This window comes from Agelaius tricolor, unplaced genomic scaffold (assembly GCF_023055355.1).
Source record: "Agelaius tricolor isolate 1412-34295 unplaced genomic scaffold, bAgeTri1.0.p SCAF_59, whole genome shotgun sequence".
Lineage (NCBI taxonomy): Eukaryota > Metazoa > Chordata > Aves > Passeriformes > Icteridae > Agelaius > Agelaius tricolor.
The window spans coordinates 1,738,442-1,765,905 of record NW_027269319.1 but is presented as its reverse complement, the minus strand read 5'-3'; the positions used below and the strand labels follow the sequence as shown (position 1 = coordinate 1,765,905).

At 47.2% G+C, this 27,464-nt stretch overlaps 1 protein-coding gene and 1 pseudogene across 4 annotated transcripts; one reads left to right on the top strand and one right to left on the bottom strand.

Moving 5' to 3' along the window:
- Nucleotides 1-2,723: 2,723 nt before the first annotated feature.
- Nucleotides 2,724-10,096, bottom strand: LOC139605089 (heat shock factor protein 5-like). 4 transcript variants are annotated; one of them, XM_071456474.1, is made up of 7 exons: nucleotides 9,553-10,096; nucleotides 8,596-8,943; nucleotides 7,586-7,752; nucleotides 6,455-6,575; nucleotides 4,573-5,368; nucleotides 3,481-3,719; nucleotides 2,724-2,980 (listed from the first exon to the last, which is right to left on the bottom strand). In XM_071456474.1, the coding sequence occupies exons 1-5, from the start codon at nucleotides 10,064-10,066 to the stop codon at nucleotides 5,298-5,300; spliced, it is 1,221 nt and encodes a 406-aa protein (XP_071312575.1). In that variant the 5' UTR covers nucleotides 10,067-10,096; the 3' UTR covers nucleotides 2,724-2,980; nucleotides 3,481-3,719; nucleotides 4,573-5,297. The 4 variants fall into 4 exon arrangements, with proteins under 4 accessions (XP_071312575.1, XP_071312574.1, XP_071312576.1 ...); XM_071456473.1 differs by having other exon boundaries at nucleotides 2,724-3,719; XM_071456475.1 differs by lacking the exon at nucleotides 6,455-6,575 and having other exon boundaries at nucleotides 2,724-3,719.
- Nucleotides 10,097-15,665: 5,569 nt separating this feature from the next.
- Nucleotides 15,666-27,384, top strand: LOC139605101 (E3 ubiquitin-protein ligase BRE1A-like; annotated as a pseudogene).
- Nucleotides 27,385-27,464: the final 80 nt, after the last annotated feature.

Below are 27,464 nucleotides of genomic sequence, written 5' to 3'. Positions count from 1 at the left end.
TGCAAGCTGTAGCAATGTTTGTCTTTTAAATCTGTGGGCTGAGACTAAAAGAGTCAGCATTAATTATTCAGAAGGATACAAAAAGTGATGAGTTTTCAATCAGTATAAATCTAATCCATATAAAATGCATTTTAAGGTGAGCAAGATAAACTCTTTTTATTGTTATTAAATGATTCTTTGAATCCTCAAGGGTCAGTGTCTCTTATCCCCATCATTCATGAGCTCTTCATATTAACTGCTATACAACATCCTAGAGATGACAGATGCATTTACCACAGATGACATGTCACTTTTGTTTCTCTTTGGTGACAATTAAAATTATTGTTTGTACACTCCTAAATCAAACCTCAAGGTTGTCAATATTTTAATGGATTAATTTTTCAAAGAGCAGCAATGTTTCTCTTCCTGATTTTAGTGAGAAAGGACAGAACACGAGGCTAGCAAAAAATGTAGATGAGAACTTGTTTATGTATAGCATTTATTCAGCTGATACTTCATACCAAGTACATATATACATGGTTTTTAAGTAATGGTGTATTTAACCGGGTGATTAGAAAGTGATGTAAAATAACTCTCAGGCCACTGCTTTAAAAGATTTGCTCTCTTCCCTTCCTTTAACCTTTCTGTTCCTGACAGCCATGGGTATTTGTAAATGATAAAGAAGTTCCAAGGTATCAATTAGTCCAGTGGATTACTGTCTTTAAAATAAAAATCAAAATTATACGTGTCTTGTTTCCTAGAAAAAAAAAAAAAAAAAAAGAAGAAAAGAGAAATCTAGTTTTCTAGTTTTTTATTTCTGGATATTAATCAGATTTAATGGAAATATTGCACAGAATGAAATAAAATTTGGATTCTATTTTAAGCCAGCCCTGCAATTCTCATCCTTAACTTTTAACATCCCATCCTTAGTTTTAGCAAAGTGTCTTCTAGTATAGGAACCTCAGAAAAGAATTTGAAATAAATTTCTATGAAACCATGCTGTTGTAAAACAAGTGCACTTTCTTAAGGTTATCCTTTCTTCACACAGATGAATGTCACAAACATATAAAATTACAAACATATATATATATGTACGTATATAAATCTGCTAAAGCAGAGAAAGCTTGGCTCTAAATGCTGAGCACTACCTTTGGAAACACAGATGGTACTAATGCAGAGACAGTCAAAGAAATTAAAAATCCACTATTAGCAGTGGCCAACTAGTTCTGATGTCTTACAATTTTTATAATTTATGATCAGGTCTGCTTTGTTGGAGTGGTTGGAGCTCAAGAAGCCAAAGGGAGCATGCAGGACAGGTGACTGCGCTGTGACTGCAGCCCCAGGAGGGGTCACCTTGGCGGCTCAGGAGCAGCACCGCTGTCCATCCACGATGTGCTCACTACTCCTGTGTCCTGCGAGTCCTGACAGCAGGAGCTGCTCCCTGCCGCCGGCCAGCTTCTCTGCCTGGAGTCCCTTCCCGTGCTGGCAGTACAAGCTCCCTCTTGCCTGGAGCCAAACGTGAGCCTGTGCCTTGGGCTGGCTTTGCCAGGTCTCTTTTTCCAAGCGTTTGACTCCCAGGCTTCTGCCCCAGCCCAGGGATGTTTGTTATTTCCATCCCCAGGTAGTTTTACATGGTGAACCATTGTGGCTTTACCTAACAGGTGAATCATTAAGGTGGTGGTGCTTTCCTGTACACAATGTCCTGTTAAGACCAAGAAGAAGCTGCTCCTGCAGCTTGGTTTGTGGCTATTCCCACACCATTTATCCCACACTGCATGACTAAAGAAAGTCTGTCCTTTTCCTTACTAAGTTTAGGCTACAGCTGAGTGCAAATATATGTTAAAAGGGAATAAATGCCAGAATCCCCTTACACTTTTCCCATCCCCTCCCCAGCCACGGTGCTGCCTGAGGGGGTTCTAGAGATGGACACAGCTCTCAGACAAATAACCTCAGATGGATGTTTCACAGACAAGACAGGTCTATTAGCCAGAGCTGGACAGACCTGTGAGGAACTGGGTGCCACAGCCTGTCCTACACTCATCAAAGCTTCAGGATCAGTGAAGAAACAGGGACAAACATTGATGTGGTCACTCATCACAGAAATGAGAAGTGCCCCAAAGCCAATGTCAGTTTAAAAGGGAAATTTATTACAGATTGCTACAACTGCACTGCTTAGACACAGAAACCATTGCCTGTTACAGGATGGCCACAGAATGGCACAACTCTGAAGACCCTATAAACAGAGAAAAATCCATTTCAGCTCCCATAATTGAGTATTTTACAGGTTACTAAGTGCTGCCTACATATATCTGTGTGTCTGTATGTAAAGAACCAAACATGGACTGAATTATCTGCATATCCACAGAGCAGGAGTTGTGCTCTCAGCGGACTCCGGGAGTTTTCTCAGGAGGCCTCTGCAGCGAGTTCTGAGCCAACGGGGGGCTCTGCTGCCAGCCCAAATCTGCGCTTCCCTTGCCCAGCCTGAGTGCAGGTGGGGCATGTGCTGGGCATGGCTGGAGATTTGCATGGCCAAAATCCTCCAGCATTTACATCTGCTCATGGCTTTGGGGAGCACAAATCACAGAACACCCATCGCAGCTGACAAATGGCATTTCTTGCAGATTGCCACAGCCGCACTGCTGATCCACAAATACACGAGAATCAATTTCAGTTGAAAAATGTCATTTATTAGAAATTGCAATTGCTACACCCACGCTGACAATAGAGAACTATACAAATCTCAATTTAGGTAAAAAACCAGGAGTTTATTAGATTATTACAACCAGTCCATTTAAAATATACAAATAACAAATTCACTTAACAAAATTTAATTTATTGGCAACCTCTACTATACAGAACTCACTAGACACAAAGATCAATTAGACGTTTAACAACTTAATTTATTACATATTACTACAAACATAGAGCCCATATAGAAATACAAAAATACACATTCCCTCTCTAAATAGCCCTACACTAAGAATTCAATAGAGTTACACAACTATACCCTGCATACATCTTTAAATAGAATACATATGTATATGCACATATATAAATACATATATAACTATAACAATCTACAGATGTAAATATAGATTAAACATCACATACTACATAAAATATACATATAAAAATATATATATCAGTAGATAAACAAAGCAAACCTATCTGCACCTATACAAATATCACTCTGCCAAGCTAAATATCCACCCAATGCATCAATACAAACACAGAGCTATACATCTGGACACATATGTAAATATCAATAAATAGACAGAAATGGAACAATATACATATAAAAGTACACATATGTCCCAATTCAAATACCAAAATACCTATTTAAAAACCATATACCTATACCTGCATCAATATAAAGAGATATGTTCAAAGCTGTAAACCTAGGAAATAGAACTAAAGACAGATATAACAATATCCATGTATACTTAGATACAAATATACACATATATGTAATTACAGACATATATGTATATATATGCTTACATATACATATAGCATACATCCATACATATAACTACATAAAGATAGAAATATTCCTATACAAATAGCAACCCACATATGGAAATACATATGAAATAATCCCTGTCCACGTGCAAGTCCATCTATCCTTAAACAGCAGTCGAAGTAGAGGGATCCCAGCTGCCCCATCTTCAAAGCCTCTCGCTCGGTCTCCTCCTCCCGTGCAGAGCAGCTCTCCCAGACAGCGACAGCAGATGGGACATCTGGCAAGCAAAGGGAACACTGAGTGAGTATGGGGACGTTTCCCTTGGCAGCAGCTGCACTTGCATCAGGGAAGAGGAAATGTCAGAGCCTCCCCAGGGGGGTCGTAAAGAGAAAGCAGCCGAGCGGGCCAGGCTGTGGTGAGCGCAGCCGCGGCGGGACTGTCCCGCAGCCCCGGCAGCCCGGCAGAGCCGGCACAGCTCCCGGGCCCTGCCGGCACAGCTGCCTGGCCCAAGGACAGCCCCTGTGCCAGCCGGGGCAGCTGCGCTGAGCAGCCCCAGCACGGGCAGGGCCCGCTCCTGCCCCGCCGGGCACTGCCCACGGCCACAGCCCACGCCAGCCTCAGCCCCAGCCTGCCTCCCCGGGCCTGTGGCCTCAGCCGGGCTCTCTCCAGGCTGGCAGCAGCAGGTCCCCGTTCACTGCTCTTGCTGCCGGCCTTCAGCTCCTCCCTGCTGGCTCCTGTCAGTCTCTGGCTATCCTCAAGGTCTTCCTTGCAGCTGTGGCAAAAGTGGAGGCTCTGGAATTGCTTGCAAGGCCTGGCACAGCTGCAGTCCCGGAGCCCTCTGTGCTCTCTGCTGGCCCCCTCCATCCCCTCAGTCCCGCCATGCTCTCGCTGAAGCCCCAGCCCCCTTCAGTTTCTTCAGCCCCTCACAGTCCCTCTCACCCCCCTCAGTCCCTTCTGAGCCATCCCGTCCCCTGAGACCCGCCAGCCCCTCAGCCTGTGCCACTTCCCTGTCACCTCAGTGCCACCATGGCCCTCGGCTGCCCCACAGCCCTCAGCCCCAGCAGCAGCTCAGGGTCACCGTCCCTTCGGCGCCACCGCCCCCTCAGCCCCCTCAGCCCCCTCTGTCTCACCGTCCTCCAGCAGCTCCTCAGGGGACAGTGCCTGGGGCCAGCAGCAGCTCCCACCGCTCCAGGGACAGCCGGGGCTGGAAGTGCTGCTCCACCCGGCCCGGCCGCCAGCTCGGACCCAGCACAGGGACAGGGGACACAGGGGGCACCGGGAGAAAAGCAAGAGGTGAGAAAGGCAGCCGAGGGGGGAAAGAGCTAAAAATGAACCCTAGGCCTACACAGCTCAATCTTTGCATCTAAAATTCCACATACCTCTAACTAAATAGCTATGCACTTCTATGTATAAATATATATATGTTACTCTATACACATATAAATGTAAATCTCAAAATCTATAAATGTAGCTACATATATATAAATATAAAATTCCATAACATCTATAAATGTGATGCAATTATTAAAAAAATATATATATTGATTTAACTATAAACACACCTGTATAAATCTATAAATATAACTATATATAAAAATATATACATATATATTTATATCTATATCTATATCATCTATATATATTCTATATCTATACCTATAAATATCTGTATCTATACCTATCTATCTATTATAAAAAATATGTCTATTTAAAAATACATATATAATTATCTATATTGATTTACTATATAAACACACCTGTATAAATCTATAAATATAACTATTGGGATATACAAATAGACTTATAGAAATCTATAAATCAATGTATAAATGGAGGGATTCCACCTGCCCGATGGTCACAGGCTCTCTCTCTGATTCTTCTTCTCACGCAGGGCAGCCCTCCTGGCGAGGTAGATCAGGTGGATATCTGGGAAACAAAGGGAACACTGGGTCAATATTGGCCTCTGTGCATCTTTCCATTTTGAAGTAACTGTACTTCTATCAAAGACTGAAAAAATGGCCTGAAAGGCAGACTCTTATTTGACAATTTCAGACCTGCTCTTTAAAGAATAGGCATCCTTCCAAATTTTCAAAACTTCTGAAGTTTTTAAGAATCCCAATAAAGTCTCAGCCCTTGCAGTACAAAGGGCACCCCCAAGAGCTTGAAACAGCCAGTCCCAGCTGCCACAGAGAAACTCAGCCTTCTTCTTTTTCTGTGCTGACAGAGAGACCTCAGTCCTTACTGAAATGGCTGAAGCTGAAGGTGCTGGGAGCTGAGTCATGAACCAGCTCCATGACCTGGCATCTACAAACTGCCTTCTGCAGTGAGCAGCAGCTGCTCCACCTTGACCATCAGCTCTGGCAGAAAGGGCTGGGAGGGACTGAGCTCCCTACGAGGCCTGCAGGCTGCACCAGCTTTGCTCAAGAATGCAGATCCAAAGTGCTCTCTCTCTCCTTTAGTTCTCGCTAATTTAAAGGGGTAATTTCATTTTTTCCTTGAGCTACTGGATTTGTGACTGATGATTTCCTTGGCCTCAGAGCTTCTGCTGCTTGTATTTTTAATGTATCTCACTACAGCTATCAGCAGACTGTGGTACTACATTGATTTAATGCTTGGAGACAAAAAGCTCAGACTTCTACACTGACTTTTTGCTGGGCTTTTCCTCTCTTGCTTCAAGAGTCACTCAGTGTTGCCTCCAGAGCACTGACACCCTGCAGCAAACTTATCCATGGACATCAGCACAAAACTGGGACACCCGGCTTGGTGACACAACTCCCACAAGGTCAGGTTTATTCCCTGCTCTCTTGCCACAGCAGAGGACTCAGTGCCTCTGGAGAAGCGTGGGGGGCAGGGCTCAGGCAGGTTGTGCCCGTGCAGGATTTGAACTCAAGGCACCAGGAAGCACCAAGCCTGCAGACAGGAACTCAACTCTTCTCATCTCCCTTCCTGCCAGAGGCAGGCTCAGAGCAGCCATCTCACACCTCTCTAAACCAATGGGGGCTCTGTCCTTACCAAGCTCCTCGGGCTCCTGGGAATTGTTCCTGCAGCTCTCGGTGCCAGGCAAAGCTCCCTCTGCTGCAGCTCTGTCCACAGGCTCCCCTCCTGAAGACTCAGGGGCAACAGTAATATTCCCCTTGAAAGAGAAACAGAAAGGAAGAAACCCTTCTCACCACTTACACAAAACACCTGGTCCAACACCTCCATGGCTCACACACTTAATCCCTTGTTCCTAACAAGAACTCTGGGCCCCAAAGGCCTTCAACAGTCAAAAAGATTTGACTTCTCAAACACAGTCCAAAAGCTGTCTAAGCTGTCAAAGCTGACAGTGTTGAACATGGGGGTGACACTGAACACGTGGAATGGCTGCTAAGGAAGGAGTCCTGCCAGCTCCTGGCACAGGGATGTGCTCCTCCCTCCACAGCCCTGAGCACAGCAGTCTCATCCAGGCTGCAGCTTGGCAGGGACAGCATGGGAACACACATCTCTTCCCACAGAGATGCCCAAGAGCAAGGGGACTGAGCTCTGCAACATGGACAGCAAGACTGGCCAGTTTGCCCAGCTGAGGATTTCCCAGATGGAAACTGGGCTGCAGGCAGCAGCTTCCTGAGAGGACAAGAAAGCTGCAGCTCCAGCCCAGCCCCAGCCACGGCTCTGGGAGTGCCTACACGCACGGCAGGGCTCACACAGCAGCAGCAGCTGCAGCCCAGCCCTTGCTTTGCCTTGGCCTTCCCACCCAAAAGAGGCACAGCCCACATCTGCTGCTGCAACAGAGGCACCTCTGGCATGCCCCTCCCTGCGCGGGACACTTGGCCTTCAGTGCCCCTTCTCCAAACACTCTTCTCTTCTTTCCCATCAAACAAAGCCTCTTAGAACCTACCAAGCTTCCACTTCCTCACCACAAATGCCCCTGCACCAGGGATTCTTCCCAGGAAAACAAGCACCCAAACGTGGCCATCGCCTTTCACCCTCATTTAAGGGCTATCCCCCTTTTTCATTCCCTTTTCTTCTGGAAATCTTCTTTCACCAAGCAAATCCTTCCCTGTCAATTCACAGCTGAACTCAAGAAGCTTTTCCTTGTCAGCCATGCAACAACATGCACAAGTTCTCAGTCCAGCCCCTTTCTTCCCTGCCCAATGCAGTTACCTCAGCAGAGGGAGAAAACATCTCCTCCAATGTCTCAAGCACCATGTCCAGATCCGGCGGTGGCAATTCCTCTTCCCCAGGAGTTTTCCACAGCCAGCTGGGGGCTGTCCATGCTGCAAAACCTGCACTGCCAGCTGGAGTGCTGGGGGCTGAAGTGCCTGGCCTGGCTGCAGGAGTGCAAACACATTGGTCAGGCTCCACGATGTGTCTTTGGGACACAGAGCTCTGGTGCTGCCTTGCATCAAACATCACAGGAAGCACACAGCAACCTCTGTTCCAGAAATGTATTCAGACTTCCCAGGGGATTGGAGGAGTGAGTTCTTCCTCTTAAAAATATTTATCCTAATTGACATGTACATAGATTAAAGCATGGACTGGAAATCTGATATAGACACAGACACACACAAACACCTTATAATCACAGTCTTTTGCATTTTCCCAGCAGCTTGAGGATTTGGCTGCTTGACTTTCTCATCACAATCGACCACAGAAAGTGGATGCACCCAGGAAGAGCCCAGATCTGCACACACACACTGAAATTAAAGTGTGAGTTTTTTCTAAAAACAACCTTGAGGGTGAGGCCATATTCTGCAGCTGCAGCTGTTGTGGGGCACACAGAGCTCATTTCAATGGCACGCCTTGATTTGCAGGGCAGGCAGTCTTAAACATCTGCAGTATTCTATCAGAGTCCTAGTTTGGCTTCATTCAAAGAAAGAGGAGAGTGCACCTAACACTGACCACTTGTTAGGCAATATCTTTCACCTTGCCCTTGTACCCCTACACAGAGGCTGTCTGGAAAATGCCCAGAACACTCTCCAAATCTGCAGCAAGGACAGGAAAAGCAGGCAGAGAATCTTTCTGTTTTCAAGGTCCCCCTTCCTAGACGACTTGACACTTTCTACCTGATTCTCACTTGAGATCTACCCATGATAGAGCACTGCAGGAAAACACTTTAAAGGGTCATTAACCAGGACCTGCTTGGAAAGCAAGGGTAGAAGCTCTTTCCCTACCTGATGGGCTGAGGGCTGGCAACTGCTGCTCTGAAGATGTGCAGCTGCTCCTCTCTGAAGAGACCATGGAAGGGTTGTGATGGTCTATGGGAACCAGAGGAACGATGAGCTCAGGTTGGCATTTAAGCTTCATGGGAACCAGTGGAATGATGAGCTCATGGCTGAATTGAAATTTGCCCGTGCCTGGTTCCTCCGATGAAATCCCAGGAAGTCCAGATGTGGCAAAGACTTTCTTGGGTGATCTTAGGAAAACATCAGCCTCCTGAGCACCTGCACTTAGCCTGGAAGGGCCTGGAAGCAGCTCTAAACCCTGAGATGAGGCAGCAGCAAGGTTGTGGTACGAGAGCACTGTGTAGGAGTGAGAGAAGAAGAAAGGAAGCAAGGGAAGGCTTGGTCACTATTGGTCTTTGGGTGTGTTTCCCTTGGCAGCAACTGTACTTCTATCAGGGAAGACAAAAGCTCCCATCCTCCCAAGCAGGGTGAGAAAGAAGAAAAAAGAACCAAACATGTTCTGAAGCTATTCAACTAGCAGTTCCTTGTCTACTGAACTCTCCCCTGTTCATTCAACTGTCTGGGAAAACTGTCCCGCTGCCCTACCCTGGCAGGAGGCAGCTGCCAGAAACCCAACTGGCAGGTCTTTTCTCTGGTGCCCCGGAGGGACAGGAGGCTCGCTCCAGCTGAGCCAAAGAAAGCTCTCAGCTCACACGCACTCACGGAGAGCTCCCCAAGCATCCCAGGGCAGGACAAGGAGCAGCGCCAGCCGCGGCGGGACTGTCCCGCAGCCCCGGCAGCCCGGCAGAGCCGGCACAGCTCCCGGGCCCTGCCGGCACAGCTGCCTGGCCCAAGGACAGCCCCTGTGCCAGCCGGGGCAGCTGCGCTGAGCAGCCCCAGCACGGGCAGTGCCCACGGCCACAGCCCACGCCACCGTCCTCGCCTGCAGCTCCCACCCCGTCTCACCGGCTCTGGGCGGCTGCCCGGCGGGGAAGGAGGGCACCGCCCGCTCCGTGTGGAGCTGCTGGAAGCGGCTGGGCTGGCGGCTGCGCACGTCCAGCCCCGCCGCCAGCCGCTGCCTGTTGGCCCTGGTCAGGCGCTTGATGCGGAGCAGGAGGTCCGGGCGGTCGCGACGAAAGTTGGGGTTCTTGAAGTGAAGCCAGCCCCCGGCATCGCCCGGCTCATCTGAGCCAACCCAGCCCGGCACTTTACGGAAGCCGTAGAGGTTGAGCTGCCGCACGAAGCTGCCGAAGTGCGTGGCTTGGAAGGAGTCCGGGGCTGGTCCCGCCCCCTCAGTGCCCGCCCTGTGGGCGTCGCCCGAGCTGAGCAGCTCCTGCTCGAAGAGGGAGCGGTCGACGAGCAGCCCCTGGGCGCGGCTGTCCCAGCGCACGGAGCGGACGCGGGGGCTGTTCACCAGGCGCCACAGCTTGGCGGGGAAGGTGCTGGCGCTGAGCCCGGCGGGCAGCGGCAGCTCCGCCATGGCGTCGATCGCCGACTGTGCCCACAACGCCCGCAGCGCAACGGCCGCGGCTGCACCAGCGGCGCGCGGCCTGAGGGGGGCGCTGCGCTCGGGCCCGCGCGCGCCCAGCGCGGCCCCGGCGCGGGCCGGACTTGGCGGGGACGAGCGCGGCAGAGCCGGGGCTGCGGGCACAGCGCGGGCGGGGCGGCTCCGGGGCTGGCCGGGCTCGGCTCGGCAGGGCCAGGTGCGAGCCCCCTCTTTCTCTGGCTGCAGTCATCCTTCTGCATTGGCTTTGCGGCACAACCCAAAGCACCAAGGCACGCACAGTAACTTTCAGAAAGGTCTAAACTGAGGAATCCCATCAGAAACTCTTCCTCTTTGTTCAGTGAAAGGAAAATCACTGTGTGTTCTGCATAGCCGAAGTCAGGAAAAACGTCTTAGTCTAAATAGCTTCTCTGTTTTGGTTGGGGATGCAAACAGTTCCTCATTTCCAAGCAGACAGGTCAAATGGGAGAAGGGGAAATGATGAAGGGACTTTAAGACATTCTTTTGGACACACCTCAGCCCCTCAGTGTCCTTCCTGAATTGAGGGGCCCAGAACTGGACACAGTTCGAGGGCGTGGCCTCTCCAGTGCCGAATGCCGGGGGACAATCACTGCCCTGGCCCTGCTGCCACACCATGGCTGGCACAGAACGTGTTGCCCACATTCACCATCTCCGACGCCGTTCCCGCCCGCTCCGGCGTGGACATGGTTCCATTCAGCGGCGGGCAGGGAGGCGGCCGCTCTGCCAGGGCCGCCTGTGGGGGGGGCGGCTCCGCCCACACCGCCATCTTGGGTGCGAGTGCCAGCGCCAGCGTTGGGGGGGAGACAAAGCACTGCCCCCCCCGACGGGTGAGGGCGAAAGGGTGGCCGGACTGGGCGGTGGTGGGTCTGTGGGGACGGCTGGGGTCAGGGAGAGCCGGGAGGTGGCTGTGTGGAGGTCGGAGGGATCGATGGGGGCTGGAGGGAAGGTGCCGGGGAGAGGGGCATGACCCCCGCGGGATGTGGGAGAGCGGAAGAGGTGTGGGAGCAGCTGGTGTGTGTGGGAAGCTGAATCACAGAATCGGTCGAGTTGAGATCATCCTGTGCAACCCCCCTGCCAAGGAGTCACCTGGAGCGGGTGACAGAGGACCACATCCAGGTGGGTTTGGGATGTCTCCAGAGGGGGCAACTCCACACTTTCCTGGTGTCAGGAAAATCCACAAACGTTAGCGTTTATGTCCAAAAAGGAGACAGAGGAGTCCTTCGCCTTTATTCGAATAAAGGAAAGGAGTCCACCCGCGCAAATGGCCGTGGGGTTTTCTCTCTCAGGGTTTCGGAGGGAGCAGCCTCCTTTTATCCTGAGCTCCTGGCCGCATGTTGCCCTCTGCCTTTCCCCTTTGGCTGAAGTACAGCCTTCCTGAACGGCCTACTCCATATCCCCCCTTAAACCTCCAGTTCTACCCCAAAGTTCCGAAGTTCAGGCTTGTACAGGCCCACTTGTCTGTCTCAGGAGCCAAACTGTCTGAGCTCTGCAGCAAACCTGCTGCCCAAAGTCAGTAGAGACATTAAGACCCATTTCAGTTAATTGTAAAGACATTAGCACAGATCTTTCCTCTCAGTTCCTACTCTTCTTATTTCTCAATTTGTCTTTACACCCCCTGCTGACTTTTCCTTGTCTGGTCCCTGCACTAGGTGTGGCAAGTAAATTCAGAGAATGAAGTAGATAATAACAGTTTATATTAACCCATTAATCACTTTGGGTACTGATAACCAAAGTCTCCCATCCTTTTCTTCTAGCTGAGAAGTCCAAATCTCCAGGGCTTTCGTGACCTTGACTGAAGTGGGATGGGTCGATCCGTGTTCAGCTCTCCTGGCTGCTCTCTCTGCAGTCCCGGTTGGATTTTATGAACAGTAAAGTCCAAAGGCAGCATCTGTGCTAACTGGGCTTCGTGTCAAAAGAGATTTCACAAGACACGGTATCCTGGCCACACACTAGTTTAAATATACATCTTCTTCTCCCTGCTACCTTGAAAATGAACAAGGTAAGAATCCCAAACAATTAAAAAGGGAATAATTGAATATTCCCTCGGCTTTGGCTCTTATCTTGCCAAACCTAATGGCAAAAGCCATGCCCAGGGCATCTTAGTTTCTGTTAATAGCTTCAAAGAGTGTTTATTCGTCCATTCATCCTTTCTACTTGGCCTGAATTCTCAGGGTGCCAGGGAATATGGAGGTCCCACTGAAATCTCAAAGCAGCTATAATCCCTTGAAGTATCCCCCTGTAAAACCAGCTTCCCCTGTCCAAATCTACTGCCTTCACAATCCCATGTTCAGAAACCATTTGTTAACTGATTGTTATGAATAATTTATGTAGCTATTGGCTTTCGCTATTATTGACTTCAGTAAACTATTTTGATATAGTACAGTTTGTAATCTCTAACTGCCTTTGATACAGTAGAATTTGTCAGCCTTTTATGGTTAATACCCTAATCCCTGTGTAGATTGTATATCTTGGTGTGTTATATATTATAGTTTAGGCTTTGACAAAATATTAAAATAGAAGCTATGTAATGTGTATTGTAACATTAACTTTTGGAGAAGTAATTGTAGCTTTACTTTTGTAACTGACAAGTAGTGAAGCTAATGTTGATAGGAAGTACTTGTAAAAATGGCTACAATGTCTGTATGATAAGATAACTGAAAAGAACCAGGCAAGTAACACCGAAAGAGCAAGGAAAAATCTACCACTGACCCTTCGGCTATCAATAACTCTAACCACACACCAGGGGGCCTCTTGAGGAAATAAATTAAATACAAGACTCTCAAAATTACATCTGCTTTGTTGCATGTACTCTTTAAGAAGTTGAGGTCAGGGGTTGAACTAAGATAAAGAATTCCTGGAACATGTAAACTCAAAGGAAGGTTTGAATATGTGTAATTGTCATAAATATGCATTTGACTAATGCAATGAAAAAGTAAGTATATAAGAAGAGTTGTTAGAGTTAACCGTGTGCATCTGGCTATGCACCCAATGCTGTTACTTTTGCTTTATCCCTTATTATCTCTTATAAAACCTTTAAAAATTTTAAAGAGTTAGCCTTGTTTCTCACAATGATCAAATAGTTGCTGAAGCAGCTAGAAACTCATCTGGCCACCTTGCCAGCCAGCATACCTCTACCCGAGCATATCTAAGCCCTCTTGCCCAGGGAATCTTAGTAAAATATGTCCTATCCTTGGAAAGGACATAGAGCCCAGGGTCATTTCCCTGCCTTGCAATTTCCTTTATAGTCTGGCTATATACTTTAGCCAGACACCCCTCATTATTAGCACGTTTTGCTAAAACAAAAATACCCAATGCAGTACATCTTGAAGAACATTGCCAATCCTCGAAAGCCCCAATGACTCACCCCATGGAGCTGTCCCAACACCTGCAGGGTCAAAGCTCCTGGCATCCACTGTTTACTGCCCTTTATTAATAAGTTCTCCCCTCTTTCTTGTGCCCCACTACCTTTAATTATCTCAAACTCCTCTGGTGGAAAAGACAGCACCAGCACCACCACTTCCCCCCTCTCCCTCAGGCAGTAGCTCAGTCACAGGGGGTAAAGGGGGGATCCCAGAGACCTCTGGCAGAAGCACTGCTTTCTGAACATCTCCATTGAGCAGTTTATTACCTGTTGTCTCTTCTGAACACCCTGCCTGATGTCCCTTAACTGCTCTTATTTCTGCCTCTTTAGGCAAATTCACTACCTCCAACAAGTGAGTAATTGAGCTCTCCAGAGGGAATGTTTTTCCCTGCAAGTTAATAATCCTCACTCCTCCCAGCTTTCCAAATGCATGTAAAACCCACAAGCATACTTGGAATCTGTAAATCTTCTACTACCAAGCTAACTTGAGTTTAGAATTCCAGCTACTGCTAAGAGAAGGAAAATGGTTCCATGACAGTTGTCTTTTTAAATTTGAGGTGTAATTTAATGTTTCTGTTAAAAGAAACCTCACAGGATCCCCATATGTGCTGTTTCATTAACTCACTTAGATATAATCTTTATATTATACTATATGCTATATACTATACTGTATACCATACTATACACTAAAGGGCACTGCCAAGCTGAAATGATTGTGAAATGCTGCGGTTTGGGAAAGCAGTGTATACCAACTTCATCTTCAAAAGGTAATGGCCTTGTTGCTTTCAGTAGAACTGCTCAATTAAAGCAGGTAAGAACTGGAAGATTCAGTTCCTAACCCCTGGTTTGACTGTAAATGCCATTATAGGCTTAAATGGAACAGGTCGGGTTTTACTGGTATAGTCTGCACTTCATTCACTTCTGATTTCATTCAGTCTGGCACAGCCTCAGTGGCTGTGGGAAAAGAATGCAGCTCATGTCTAGTGACAATCTGATTGGTTCCATTATTCATCTCCAGCTGCTCGTTCACTTTGCAAAGTCTTTAAGGAGATTCTTGTAGCTTTGCTCAATAATATTTTAGGGAACTACAGGAAATTCTGTTCAGACAGGAGAAAAGCCTGTTTTAATGTTGAGGGTGATCAAGCACTAGAGAGGCTGCCCAGAGCCATGGCTGAGTTTCTGTGCCTGGAGATGCTCAGGCTGCCTAGACAGGATCCTTGGCAACCTGCTTTGGCTGAGCCTGCTTCATGCAGGAGCACAGGGCAGGTGATGTCCAGTCCTCCCTTGCAGCCCCAGCTGTTCTGTGATTCTCTGTTAGTCCAGAGCTTTTGAGACTGCTTTGAGTTAGGAATAGGTTCTCTTCAAACATGTTTGCATCTCTCTTGGTACATAGCAAAATTCTTGGAATGGGTCTTTACAAGCCTTGAGTCCGAGTTTCTTTTCAGTTCTGTAGGATTTGTGAGCTCTCTACATACAGTTCTCATTTATTTCCAGGGTGTTGCTGCCTTCAGCTTTGACTGGCTTTGTGTGTAGATTCAATAGGAACAGTTTGGTTGTTGTGCAGTGAACTGGTGCACATACACACTGTCTGAGTTGTTTGCTAAAGTCTAACCTGGTTCTTTTTTGTTAATGCAGAAAAGCAGAGATGGAGGATCTCATCTGGAAGATGAAGATTTTTTTTGTGAAGAGGGTGATAAGGTATGGTGCTTCCATTTTAAATGTTACAGAGCAGTGGACATTTTTCCCATGAACTTTCTGCTTGCTGTGCAGATCCTGCTGGTGTCTTTTACGGCTTAATGTTGGACCAGAATGTATGAGTCAGCACAGGCTGGCACAAACTCCCAGTTAGGTGACAAGGAGTAGATTTGTTTCTGTTACCTTGTTCCGTGTGGGATCCCCAAAGCAAGAGCTGGGCAGAGGTGCAGTATTAGACATGTGAGCACTCTTAAAGTCAGCCTGTGCCAGAGGATCACTGGCTTGTCAAGGGTTATTCCAGCTGCAAGGTGACTTCAGTGATTTACAGTCCTCCTTATCTGTATTCCACTTTTAATCTATTCCTCCCAACAAATATTTTTCAAAATCTTTTTGGTTCCATGATCTTCTCTGTTTTGGGCATTTTGTTACTGTGATGCCTCAACATGTTAAAAACCCCAAATGAAATTGATCGCATGGATGTGTATTTGGTGTTTTTTTGATAGTGTTCTTTAATGTTCAGGAAGAACTTGGAGAAGGTGGGAATCTGTACACTTCAGCCACCATGTCTGGAATTGGCAATAAATGGACGGCTGGAGAGCCTGGCCCTTCTGCACCTCTGGAAAAGAAGGCAGGGGTTGAAAATTTGGGCACCACTGTGGAGACCATTAAACTTGGTGGTGTTTCTTCAACAGTATGTCTTCCTTGCATACCCTTACTCCACCTTTTGTTTTTTTTTCATCTGGAGGCAGAAATGTCTCTGGGGTCAGGGTGAGCCCTTCTGTGACCTGGTCTGTGTGCTGTGTGCCTGTGCCCAGGAGGAACTGGACATCCGGACCCTGCAGACCAAGAACCAGAAGCTGTGGAGATGCTCGACCAGCGCCAGGCGATAGAAGATGAGCTGCGGGAGCACATTGAGAAGCTGGAGCGTCGGCAGGCCACTGACAATGCCTCTCTGCTGATCATCAACCGCTACTGGAATCAGGTTGGGAACAGCTTTTGTTACTTCATGTACAGTTTGCTTGTCTCCCCTGTACCACTGCACTCCTACACTCCTACTGTTCACATCCATTCCTTACCTTGTCTTGCCTTGCCTGTCCCATCATTCAGTTTGATGAAAATATCTGCATCATCCTTAAACGCTTCGAACTGGACCAAGGTCTTGGAGACCTTTTGTCTGAAAGAAAAGCACTGGTGGTGCCAGAACCTGATCTGTCCGGTCGGCTGTCTGTGTCTGCCCAGACATGTGCAGGGTGCAGGGTGGTTCTGGGGCAGCCCGCGCTTCAAAGGATGAGTCTGGACTCTTCAGTTTTTCAGTCTTCAGATTGTTTATTATTTCTTATCTACAGAATTTTCTTTCTGCCCAGCAGAGGTCTGACCAGCAAGGCAGCTAAGGGCACTCTGATCACCCATGGGGCGGTCGTGTCTTTTTATACTAAAAACTACGTACATGATATTTACCTTTATATCCCAATACCCTTCACCCATATTAGCAAGTGCACCTTCACCATGGACCAATCCCCAAGTGCCAACATCACCACAGAAAATGGATGAAGAAGAAGAAGAAAGAAGAAGGACATGACATGCCCTGATCCCTCCATCTTGTCTCCATAACCCCCCTGTACTAAAACCCCTAAAATCTATATTTCACCCTGTAAATATATCCTTCTTGCACCATTCACTCCCAAGTGACTCTCATGTCCTCAAACAGATGTCACATCCCTAGAGGGATCAAAATCAAGCCACTAGACGTTCCTGGCAACATTCCAGGATTTCCAAGCCCCCCCAAGGGTTCTCTTGGTAACTCTGGACATCTGGAGTGATGTGCTGAGTTCCCACACTGATCCAGACTCTGACAGTAATCAGGAGTGTAAAGATGAGAGGGAATATGGTGAGGCACCTATCTGGGGACAGTGGGAAAGGTGGATTTCAGCTGTGGACAGCGCTGATGTCCACTTCTAAAGGCTGACAGACTTTTTTTTGTGACTGTAAGGAACAGTGATATGCTACCTTCTAGAACACACTTTTTTTCACCTCTTTATGTTCTCAGGGGAGGACTGAAGCTGGCATTCTCCATGCTGGCTACTCTAGCCAGCAGTACCAGTGAGGAGATACAATCTCATCTGAGAAAAAGTACTCCTGAGCAGTGTCAGGAATAGTTGGCTCTGTGCAATGTGCTGGCTGAAGCACTCCTTTGATCGCAGTCCTCCAAGCTGCAAGAGAGGGTGGAGACAGCAGAATCCTGGGTGTCTGTCCTGGAGACCATGATTGCTGACCTTCAGTGGGACATTGACAAGATCCGCAAGAGAGAGCAGAGGCTCAACCACCACCTGGCGACATCCTGGAACGAGTAAGTGCTGGCCAGGAGACCTGGGAAGTGGGAAGGATGTTGGATGGTGTCCAGGATTGCCAAGCAAATTGTATTCTATTTGCCATCTCTATGGCAGTTGTTTTCTGTTAAGTGGGTAGTTTTCCTTATCTCTTCCACAACCACTTCTTTCCCCAGGGAGACATCTGCTGATAACAGGCTACTGAATGTCACTGCATGACTGATAAGAACTATAGCATCCCAGTGTGAGATGCTCCACCCAGAGGGAAGAGCCAGGCATTCCTACCTGAGATATAACCAGCACAGCTTCTCCACTGGATTTTCCCAGAGGAACAGCTGCCTCTTCCACTGGATCTTCAGAGGAAGACTACACTCTTTTCCACAGGATCACTGCTTCAGCAGAACCACACCTGACACTCCAGGAGGACTGCAGCCACAATTCCAATTGGACTGCTACCAACACCCTGATGTGTCAGGTTGTGTTCTGACTCTGTCAGTGTTGTTTTAGTTTACTTCATTGTACATTTTATCTTTTTATTTTCTTCCCTAGTAAAGAACTATTATTCCTGCTCCCATATTTTTTGCCTGAGAGCCCCTTATTTTAAAACTTATAGCAGTTTGGAGGGAGGGGGTTTACATTTTCCATTTCAGGGGAGGTTCCTGCCTTCGTTAGCAGACACCTGTCCTTCGAAACCAAGACAGATGGGTGTGTGACATTCTCTCTGGGACTTTGCTTGTAGAGCTGAGAACCTGTAGTGTTCCTTTTTGTGCATATTTCTGCTGCATCACTCTTGTCAGTATTTCACTGGGTCTTGAAGGAATCCCTTACATGTTTTGCAGGTAAATTCCAAAGGCTACAAGGTGTATGGAGCTGGGAGCAGCCTCTATGGGGGAATAATCACAATTCATGGCCTCAAGGTAAGGCCAGGAGCTTGGCTGTGGGCAAGGGGAAGATTACAGTCAAGAAGAACAAGGGCCACAATTTGAACAGAATTTGATACTTATTTTAGATAATTTTTAGATCCTGTGCCACAAAACTGGGTGACTCTGGGCAAGCCATTTTGTCTGTGTATGAGTTTTCTACTTAAGAAACACCTGGTGGAATTAGACTCTGTCTCACTTGTTCAAGTTACCTGACTGCTCAGTCTGTAACTACTGTTACTGCATGAACAGATAGTTCATTAGCACTCTCAGGAGACATATTAACAGTAGGATTTGCAAGGAGTTTATCCCAACAGTTTGAGGAGATGAATGCAGAGCTGGAAGAGAATAAAGAGCATGCTGGGAATCATCTTAATGAATTGGAGGAACTATATCAGGATCTCGAGCAAGTAACCACACAGAATGAAAAGCTCAAGGTGAGACATCTGTAGCTGTGTGAGGATGAAGGTGTTCTGTGGGATGGGCTGCACTCAGCTTTGCGGTGCTGTGTCTGCAGAAAACCTCATTGCAGTGTCTGTTCTGAGCCTGCTCTTTAGCTGTGTTACGCTTTGCTCCAGGTACAATTGAGTGCAGCTCAGTGCGTTGGTGACACCGTGTGGCCACCGTTGGAAATTGTAATGGTTTCCTGCCCGTGTCCCGTTCTGATCTTTGAGTCCATTTTAACCATATCTGGTTAAAACTGTATTCGTCTCTTTACAAGTAGTGATCCCTCCTCCACCTTCCCCAGGCCCTGTGCAAGTGGAACCAGAGAACAGAAACAATCAGGGAACTTGTGTGGGGAGAGAGGCTCTTGAAAGAGTCAAAGAATTTCTGTCTTTCCCACTGTGGGGGATGGATAGATAGGAAACAGCCTGTGAGTTTGTGATGTTTTAAAGGTGGTAACACACTAAGCTTGGCTCTGTGATAGATGAGTATATGGTGGGGAGAATAATCCAAATTTCATCTTAGTGGTCAGTGCCAGTTGTAGGAAATGTCTGTCTCGATAACCTAAATCTGATACTGGGAGCTGTCTTGAGGCACCTCTGAATTTTGTTTATCCACAAGTTTGTTTAGAGATAAGTGGTCTTTAGTTTACAACTTTTTTTTTTCCTTCTAATTGCTTTTAAGCTGAATGCATGTATATATGTATCTGTTTCACTGCTGCGAGTCCACAATCATTTGCTAACTATCTTTATAAGGAGGATTCAGATTCTGTACTTCTTTTTCTTTAATTTCCTTTCAGTCGTTATGTCTTACTGGTAGAAGGCTACCATAATGCCTACTTCACATGCACTTTCTCTATTCTCTCACTTTTCTATGTGTCCATCTTTGTTGATGAGGTGATTATTGTTTATGGCAGGTCCAAGGCTGTCAATGAGCAAGAAGGTATGATGTTGTGCTGTGCCTAAAAATGACCACCACCTCTCCCACACTGCCCTTTAGGGGCTACAGTGCACTAGAACATCTGGGTTTTTTCTTTGTTACTGTTAAATACTTGTTCTGGCAGGTCTCTTAATCTCAAAAAACCAAAGCTCTTCACCTGTTTTATTGGGAGGCCATGGTTGGGTGTAAAACTGGCATGGCTTCTTTTCAGACAATAGTGTTGCTCTACTATGTGGCAGAACGATAACAGTCTTATTTTGTTCTTTGTCATTGTCACTTAGCTTGTTCTCCATCTCCATGAAAGTCCTCAAGAAGGTTGGCAGAAGTGTGGTTTGTTGCAGAGGTGTTTCTGTTTTTGCAGGCCCCATTAATCGGGAGATGCATCACCTCATCAGCAGCCTCCAGAATCACAACCACCAGCTGAAGGGAGAGGTGCTGAGATACAAACGCAAACTGAGAGAGGCCCAGTCTGACCTGAGCAAGGTAACACAGCAGGAGATGCCAGAAAAGAGGGGAAAGGCTTAGAAGGGGGAATGCTGTCACCCTTGCCAGGAATACCAACCTTTCTGATACACTGTGCAGGATGCAGTGAAATTTTCTGTGGAGCTCTGCACTCTGCTGCTTCCTTTGACCAAACGAATGCTCTTCCTTTGTAGCTGTGTAGTGCTCCATGAAAAGGGGGCATGGAAGCATGCATCTGGGAAGACAAGGGAGAAGGGGGTGAGGAAGACTCCTGGCTAAGAACTTAAACATTTGTTTTCTTGGTCATCTCTCTTGCTGTTCCATGCCAGATCCACTCTCGCAGTGGCAGTGCTCTCCTCCAGTCCCAGTCTAGCGCTGAAGACACAAAGGAGGAACCTGCAGAGATCAAGCAGGAGCCTGATGATCCTTCTGCCCAAGTGACTGTTCCCAAGGCTGCTTTTGAAGATGTTAATGAGATAAAGGCCAGGCAAGATGAAGAGGAACGGGAGCAGGTGAGATGGGAAAGAGAGAGGGAACGAGAGAAGGAAAAGGAGAAGGAGAAAGAGAGAGAATGAGAAAAAAGAGAAAGAGAAGGAAAAGGAGTGAGAGCGGGAAGAGCAGAAGCAGAAGGAATCAGAGAAGGAGAGAGAGTCCTAAGAGAAGGAGAAAGGGAAGCATGAAGATGGAAGAAAGAAGGAGGCTGAAGTGATCAAGCAGCTGAAGGCTGAGCTCAAGTAAGAGTTGCTGTTTTCTCCCTTTCCTGTGTGAGCAGTGCCCAAGCCTGAGGTGTTCACGTGGTCTTGCTTTTACAGGATCAGCATCACTGGAATTTGGAGCCAAGAGAGTTTCTTGACACCCTCTGTTTCTGATTGTGATGTGGTCAGTGCAGTAGCTTAAAGCATGAATTACCAAAGGAGGTACTTCATGGTGTGGGTCAAGTAATGTTGATTTGTTGCTGTCATAACAATAGCATAGAAGTTCACAGCAGCAGGTTATTAATAGAGGACACAGCTGTGTTCCCACTCCTATGTGGTTCCCAAAGCAGAGGTGGATAGTTTCTAGCTTATTGTTAGGGTACCTCTTTCATCTCCAGCCCACTTCTTGCATTTCAACCTATGTCCCTTAACATGTTTCTTTTCCAGCCTGTATTCAGCTGCTGTTTTATATTACCAGGATAAGATGACCCAAGGATGACTCCATATCCATGTGGGAGATGAGAGAATATTGCCAGGCTGTGGTGCTGGCTATGCAGCAGTGGCTTTGCTGCTGTGTTCTCACTGTGGTCTGTCTCCCTTTCTCCAGGAAGGCCCAGGAGAGACAGAAGGAGATGAAACTCTTGCTAGATATATACTGCTCTGCCCCCAAAGAGCAGAGAAACAAAGTGCAGCTGATGGCAGCTGAGAAGGCAAAAGCTGAGGTATTCCTAATTTCTCTTCCTTTTTTCTTTTTAATGTGTTACTTAAACTTTTCAGATACTCTGAAGCAGAACTGTGTTGTTTCTCTCCTCAGAATTGAGGATTATTTGTCTTCTCAGCTTTGTCGCTTAGAGATTGGAATGGTCTGGAGATAACAGGGACTAGTTGCTAGTGCAGGCACACACACACGCCAGTCTCTAGGCTCATAAGCATAGACCCATTTGCAGATTCCTTCAGTTCCAGTGCATGTCCCTCTCTTTGGGACCCCTGTGGTTCCAAGCCCCTCTTGCCTTGTTCACAAGCAGGTCTCACCTATAGGCAGCACTTCCTCTGTGCAGCACACACACATGGGGTAAAGAGTTAGATTACATGGCAATACTTAGGAAAAGATACAAGAAGCTAGGACAGGATAGGCTGTGATGATTGTGGGCAAGGCTGAGCCAGACAACTGCGTACTGACTGCCCATATTTCCCATGGGACTGGCTCCTTTTATACCCTTCTCTGTCTAACCCCAATTTGTTCATCCTTGGTCTCCATTTCCCTGCACATTGCTTCTGAATTTGAGCAGTTCTTGATTGCCACAGCTGTCCCAGTTCAGGAGCCATTCCTGCTTTACAGTGTCATCAGTTACAAAGTCCCAGCTGATCCTCCCAGAGGTGGTTCCTGTTATTGTATTTGGATTCTTGTTATTGTAGAACAGAACTGCTCTACCTTGTCAATGCTGAAGTGGCCAAAGTGAGTTTAAGGAGCTTGGCAGCCTGTTAGCTGGAAGCTGTAAAGCTGTGCACATGTAGAATTTTTGCCCTGGTATATCTGACAGCTGTTCAGCTGCTGGGAATTGGGTGTTGGTTTCTGCCCAGCTCTGGCAATGACTGTGTCAAACCTGATTCTGCCAGACAAGTGACAGGTGACCATCTTTTCTCTGCACTTTCAAATTCAGAGTATCTTTTGCTGTGGTGCAGACTTGTAGGGAATACATTTTTCTGGTTGTTGGCATAATGTGGAAGTTGTCCCAGGGAGGCTGGGACTAGAGGATCTTTAAGGTCCCTTCCAATCCAGGCCATTCTATGACCCTGTATCCTGTCATCCTTGGTACCACTGTGGAACTGTTCAGTGCCTTACTGCAAGTCTTTAAGCCACTGCCCAAAAATAAGACATCTTTGTTGCAAATATTTGACTGCTAACTTTTAAAGTGTTGACCAGAGAGATCTGGGTACAGCTCTCTGGATACAGGCACAGCTGCTCAGGGAGAAAAAGGCAAGCCGAAGGTGTGCTCCCTGGTGATGGCGAAGCAGGGGTAGTTTTAGGCTGCAGCTTGAATGACAGCTCTGAAGACCCACAGAGCATGCATTCATTTGTTCCTTCTGGTCCCTCTGTGTCCCTTTCCAAGGTGGATGCCCAGCTGCAGGTGGTGCGTAAGCTGGAGGAGAAGGAACACTTACTGCAGAGCAGCATTGGAACAGGAGAGAAGGAGCTGGGGCTGCGAACACAGGCCCTGGAGATGAACAAACGCAAGGTGAGCAATGCCTTCCTTTCCTCTTGGGCTGTAAGTGGGAGCTTGGGGAGGCATGGAATGTTGTGGTTTGCTCTATGTTTGTCCGGTTTCCCCCCATTGTTATGTAGATGGTTCTGCCCAGTTCCCAGATCTTGTCAGTCTCCAGAACCCCTCCCACGTTGCTATAGTTATCTGATGTATCATTTTGTTCCCCTCCCCTGGCTGCCTGCCTGTCACTCGGCACCCCTGCCTCTTTTTCTGGAATCTTCTGGCCAGGGTGTCGGGTGATTGGCTCAGGGACCGGGGCCCCACCCGCAGCTGTGTTCTATTGGTTCTCCCTTTGTGTCAATCCCAAATGTATCCTTCCCTTCCCCTCTCTGATTCGTTGTCCTTCACCCCTCCCATTCCCTTTAAAACCTGAGGTTTTCCCCACTTCAGGGCTCTCGGGTTCTTCTCCTTCCCTGTTCACTTCCCCTGCTAATAAAACCTCCTACCCCAAAGGACCTGGGAGTCGCCTCTTCATTCAGTCCTACGACTTTGGAGTTTCCCGCAACGGCCAAACGTCCGCAAGCCTGACATTGCTTAGGCACAAGGCCCGGACTTCGTGTCGGGGAAGTGCCTTGTCGGCTGGAGGTGGGCTGGACACTTGCTAGCCTGGGCATTTCACTTTCTACCGGCCACCGCTCCAATGGAAGCCTCTGAGCTCTCACTGGCATTACAGAACCTGGTATTCGCTGGTTTTGGATGAGTGTATCAGAAGGCTGAGGAGTCCTGGAGAGAATTATGATTAAATTTAATTTAATTATGATTAAATTTAAATTTAATTATGATTAAAATACTGGAGAATGATGTTTTGCTTTGATAAGGAGAAGCAGGTTATATGTTTTTCTGTGTAACCTATGGTAAAGAAAGACACAGCAGCCAGATGAACTGGGGTCAAAGCTTTTATAGCAAAGATGGGGTAAGCAAAAGGAGATATAGGTGGGGAGTGTGAACACTTTTAACAAATTCCTAAGATAGTAAAGTAGGTGTGTTACAGTAAAGTAAGACTTAAGACTTGTGCTGCCTTTGTTGTTAAAGTTTAGTAGAAATGCAGAAATTACATTAAAACAGGCAAAAAGGAAAGCAGGAGTATCACTGTGAGGAAGAGCTAGGGAGAATTCAGCAGTCACCTGTGCTTAATATGACAATTGGTGGTATTAGGGCATTTGGTTATAAAGTCAGAAGAGAGGTGGTGAAGAGAGAAGATTGTTAGAAATAGGTATCTTGCAGTTCTGTCTAGTTCGGCTATAGAACTGCCTCTGAATGCTTTTACAGAGAAAATGTTGAAGCCGGAAGGCTGAAAATACCTTAAGAAGAGATTTGGATGATCATTAGTGTTTTTCTAAGTGATGTGCTTTGCAGCATGCCAAGGTTTGGTTCTGCCCAAAGGAATCTTGAAGCTAAATGATCAAAACTTGTTGATAATAAGGTAATTACAAGGGACTAGAAGCCACTAGAGCTGTTCTTCTATGTTTGATCCTTATATACTGGTTTTCTTTCTCAGGCCATGGATGCAGCCCAGCTTGCAGATGATCTGAAGGCCCAGCTAGAGCTGGCTCAGAAGAAGTTACATGATTTTCAGGAAGAGATTGTGGAAAACAGAGTAACTAGAGAGAAAGAGATGTTCAACTTCAAAAGGGCTGAGGTGTCGCAGACATCTTTTCATGAAAATCCTTTCATTAGGATTTTTTCCTGCTGAGAAGCTGAGAGGCTTCAGGAACAAAATGTAAACAATGGTTATCTGCTGCTGTGGAATGCAACAGGGGCATTTGTGATTGGCCCATCTTGGATGTTTACCATTAATGGCCAATCACAGCCCAGTTAGCTTGGACTCTCTGTCCGAGACACAAACCTTTATTATTCATTTCTTTCTATTAGCTTAGCTAGCCTTCTGAGATGAAACCTTTTCTTCTATTCTTTTTAGTATAGTTTTAATGTAATGTATATCACAAAATAATAAATCAAGCCTTCTGAACATGGAGTCAACATTCTCGTCTCTTCCCTCACCTGAAAACCCCTGTGAACACTGTCACACTGAGGTACATATCCTATGCACAATCCTTCAAGATCTGTCTGCTATGGTGTCCTTCTTGTACATCGAGCTTGCCAAGGCTTTCAGCTGAACTGCTCTGGGTGTCCAGTTTCACTTAGATTTTGGCTTCATCAGGTCTTGGCTCTTTCAGATTTTTTTCCCCTGATAACTGACAATACTTGTAGCATCAGAGGATCATGTTGTCTCTTGGATTACAGGGGGTAAAACTATGGGTGGCATGACTTAGCCAGGTGCATGTTCTCTTTGGTCCCTGAAGAAGCTGACAGAGAATGTACTGCTCCTTCTCTTGGTCTCCTGTTTTTGTGCAGGAAGATATTTCTGGGTTGCGCAGGAAGCTGGAGACCACAAAGAAGCCTGACATGGTTCCCAACTGTGATGAGATCCTGATGGAGGAAATCAAGGATTACAAGGTGAGTATCTGTGTCCCTCAGCTTCCCTTTTTATCTTAGTCAGAAGGTGTGTAGGCACACTTCCAGTATCTGACATCTCTCGTCTGTACTCTGGCACTGGAGAAACCATTGTCCTTCTGAGGAATGGAAGGACCTTCATGTTGAGACATCTCTCAGCACAGCAGCTGGGCTGCAGGGCCCCTCACAGCTCTGTGTCTGTGTGTCTCTGTGTGTGTGTGTCTCTCTGTGTGTGTGTGTCTGTGTGTGTGTCTGTCTGTCTGTGTGTGTCTGTGTGTGTGTCTGTCTGTCTGTGTGTCTGTGTTTCAGGCCTGCCTGATGGGCCCGTGCTGCAGCATGCACAAGAAGGACGCGGTGCTCACCAAGTGCTTCCACGTCTTCTGCTTGGAGTGCGTGCAGACGCGCTACGACACCCAGCAGCGCAAGTGCCCCAAGTGCAGCGCGGCCTTCGGGGCCGACGACTCCCACAGGATCGACATTGGCTGAGGCCTCTGAGCCCCCACTGCTGCCGAGCCAGCCTCCCTGCCTCCCTCTCAGCTTCTGCTGCCTGAGCTGCAGTGTCTCCTGGAAGGGGCCTTCAGGGTCTCGAAAGAGACACACTCTGGATCTTACTTCCTTTCTTGGCCCTGTCCCTTGGGTCTTGCCCTCGGTTTTTGTGAGTTCTTTGTGCCTGAGAGGAAATTTCCCATCCCAGTGTTCCCACACTGCCAAGGTGGGAACATGCCACTGAAGTGCTGCCTTGGTGGGATGGAAGCTCAGCTGCAGCAGAGATTTGTGAGAGCTTCATTTGAGGGCTCTGCTAATTAAATCCCATCAAGGAATGGCAGTGTTCCTGGGAGGGAAGAGTTTCCCAATTACCAGCCCCAATAGAGGCCAAGGAAATGAATCTGTAGACTCAGTGGAGCAACTCCTTAGGCACCTGTGATCTTCCTGAGCCAGGCCAAGAACCCCTGAGGGCTGGTGCACTAGGAAACCCTAGCCCCAAACAAACACATCTAAATATCCAGAAGAGGAGAAAGAAGAAATCTTGGTGACCCTTAGGAAATAGCATTCCACTGAGGAGCCCTGGTTGATGTGCTCACCTTCCCCTAGGCTGAGGCATTGCTGTCATTGCGCTTCTCAGAAAAGGACTTTTAGTCATCCCTTTACTGCAGCTTTACCACAAAGATTAACTTTGTTATGCACAAATTCTTATTAAAGCTGTTGTTTGGTTGATTTTCCTGGTACTCCTGCCTCTGGTACTGTCTGTCTGTTCTCCCATCCTTCCTTTGTCCAGTTCTTGGAAACTTTTCTCACAAGCTTTAAACTGCAGTAGAGACATGTGATTTCTTCCTTCTTCTCCTTTCAAAATGTGCTCAGCTAGAGCAACTTTGGTCCCTCTGGCTGTATCCCCAGTGGCTTATTCCTGACACAACAGGACAGCCAGAATGCTGCATTATTTCTGCAGTCATTTTGTCATGGCTGCTGGGAATTTTGGCAGAGATGTCGTATGGCTTAGAGTCTCAGTGCTCCCTGTGCTTGGAGGCTGCATTTGAAGTCTGCTCCAAAAACCAAAATGGGAAGTTGTTGATTTGTGACATTTCTTGCTAGGGTCTAGTGTTTTCCCTGTAAACCTAATTTGCATGGAAGATGCACCTGTCAGAGGTTTGTCTCATGGGTGTCCCTTCTGTGAAGCAGGGAATCTCCTGCCTTCCTCCATCCCCTCCCTGCAGGAAATACCAGATACAAAGTGAAAGGAGTTCATCACAGGCTCTTATACGATTCATAATCTTGCTGAAAACATTCAGAATGT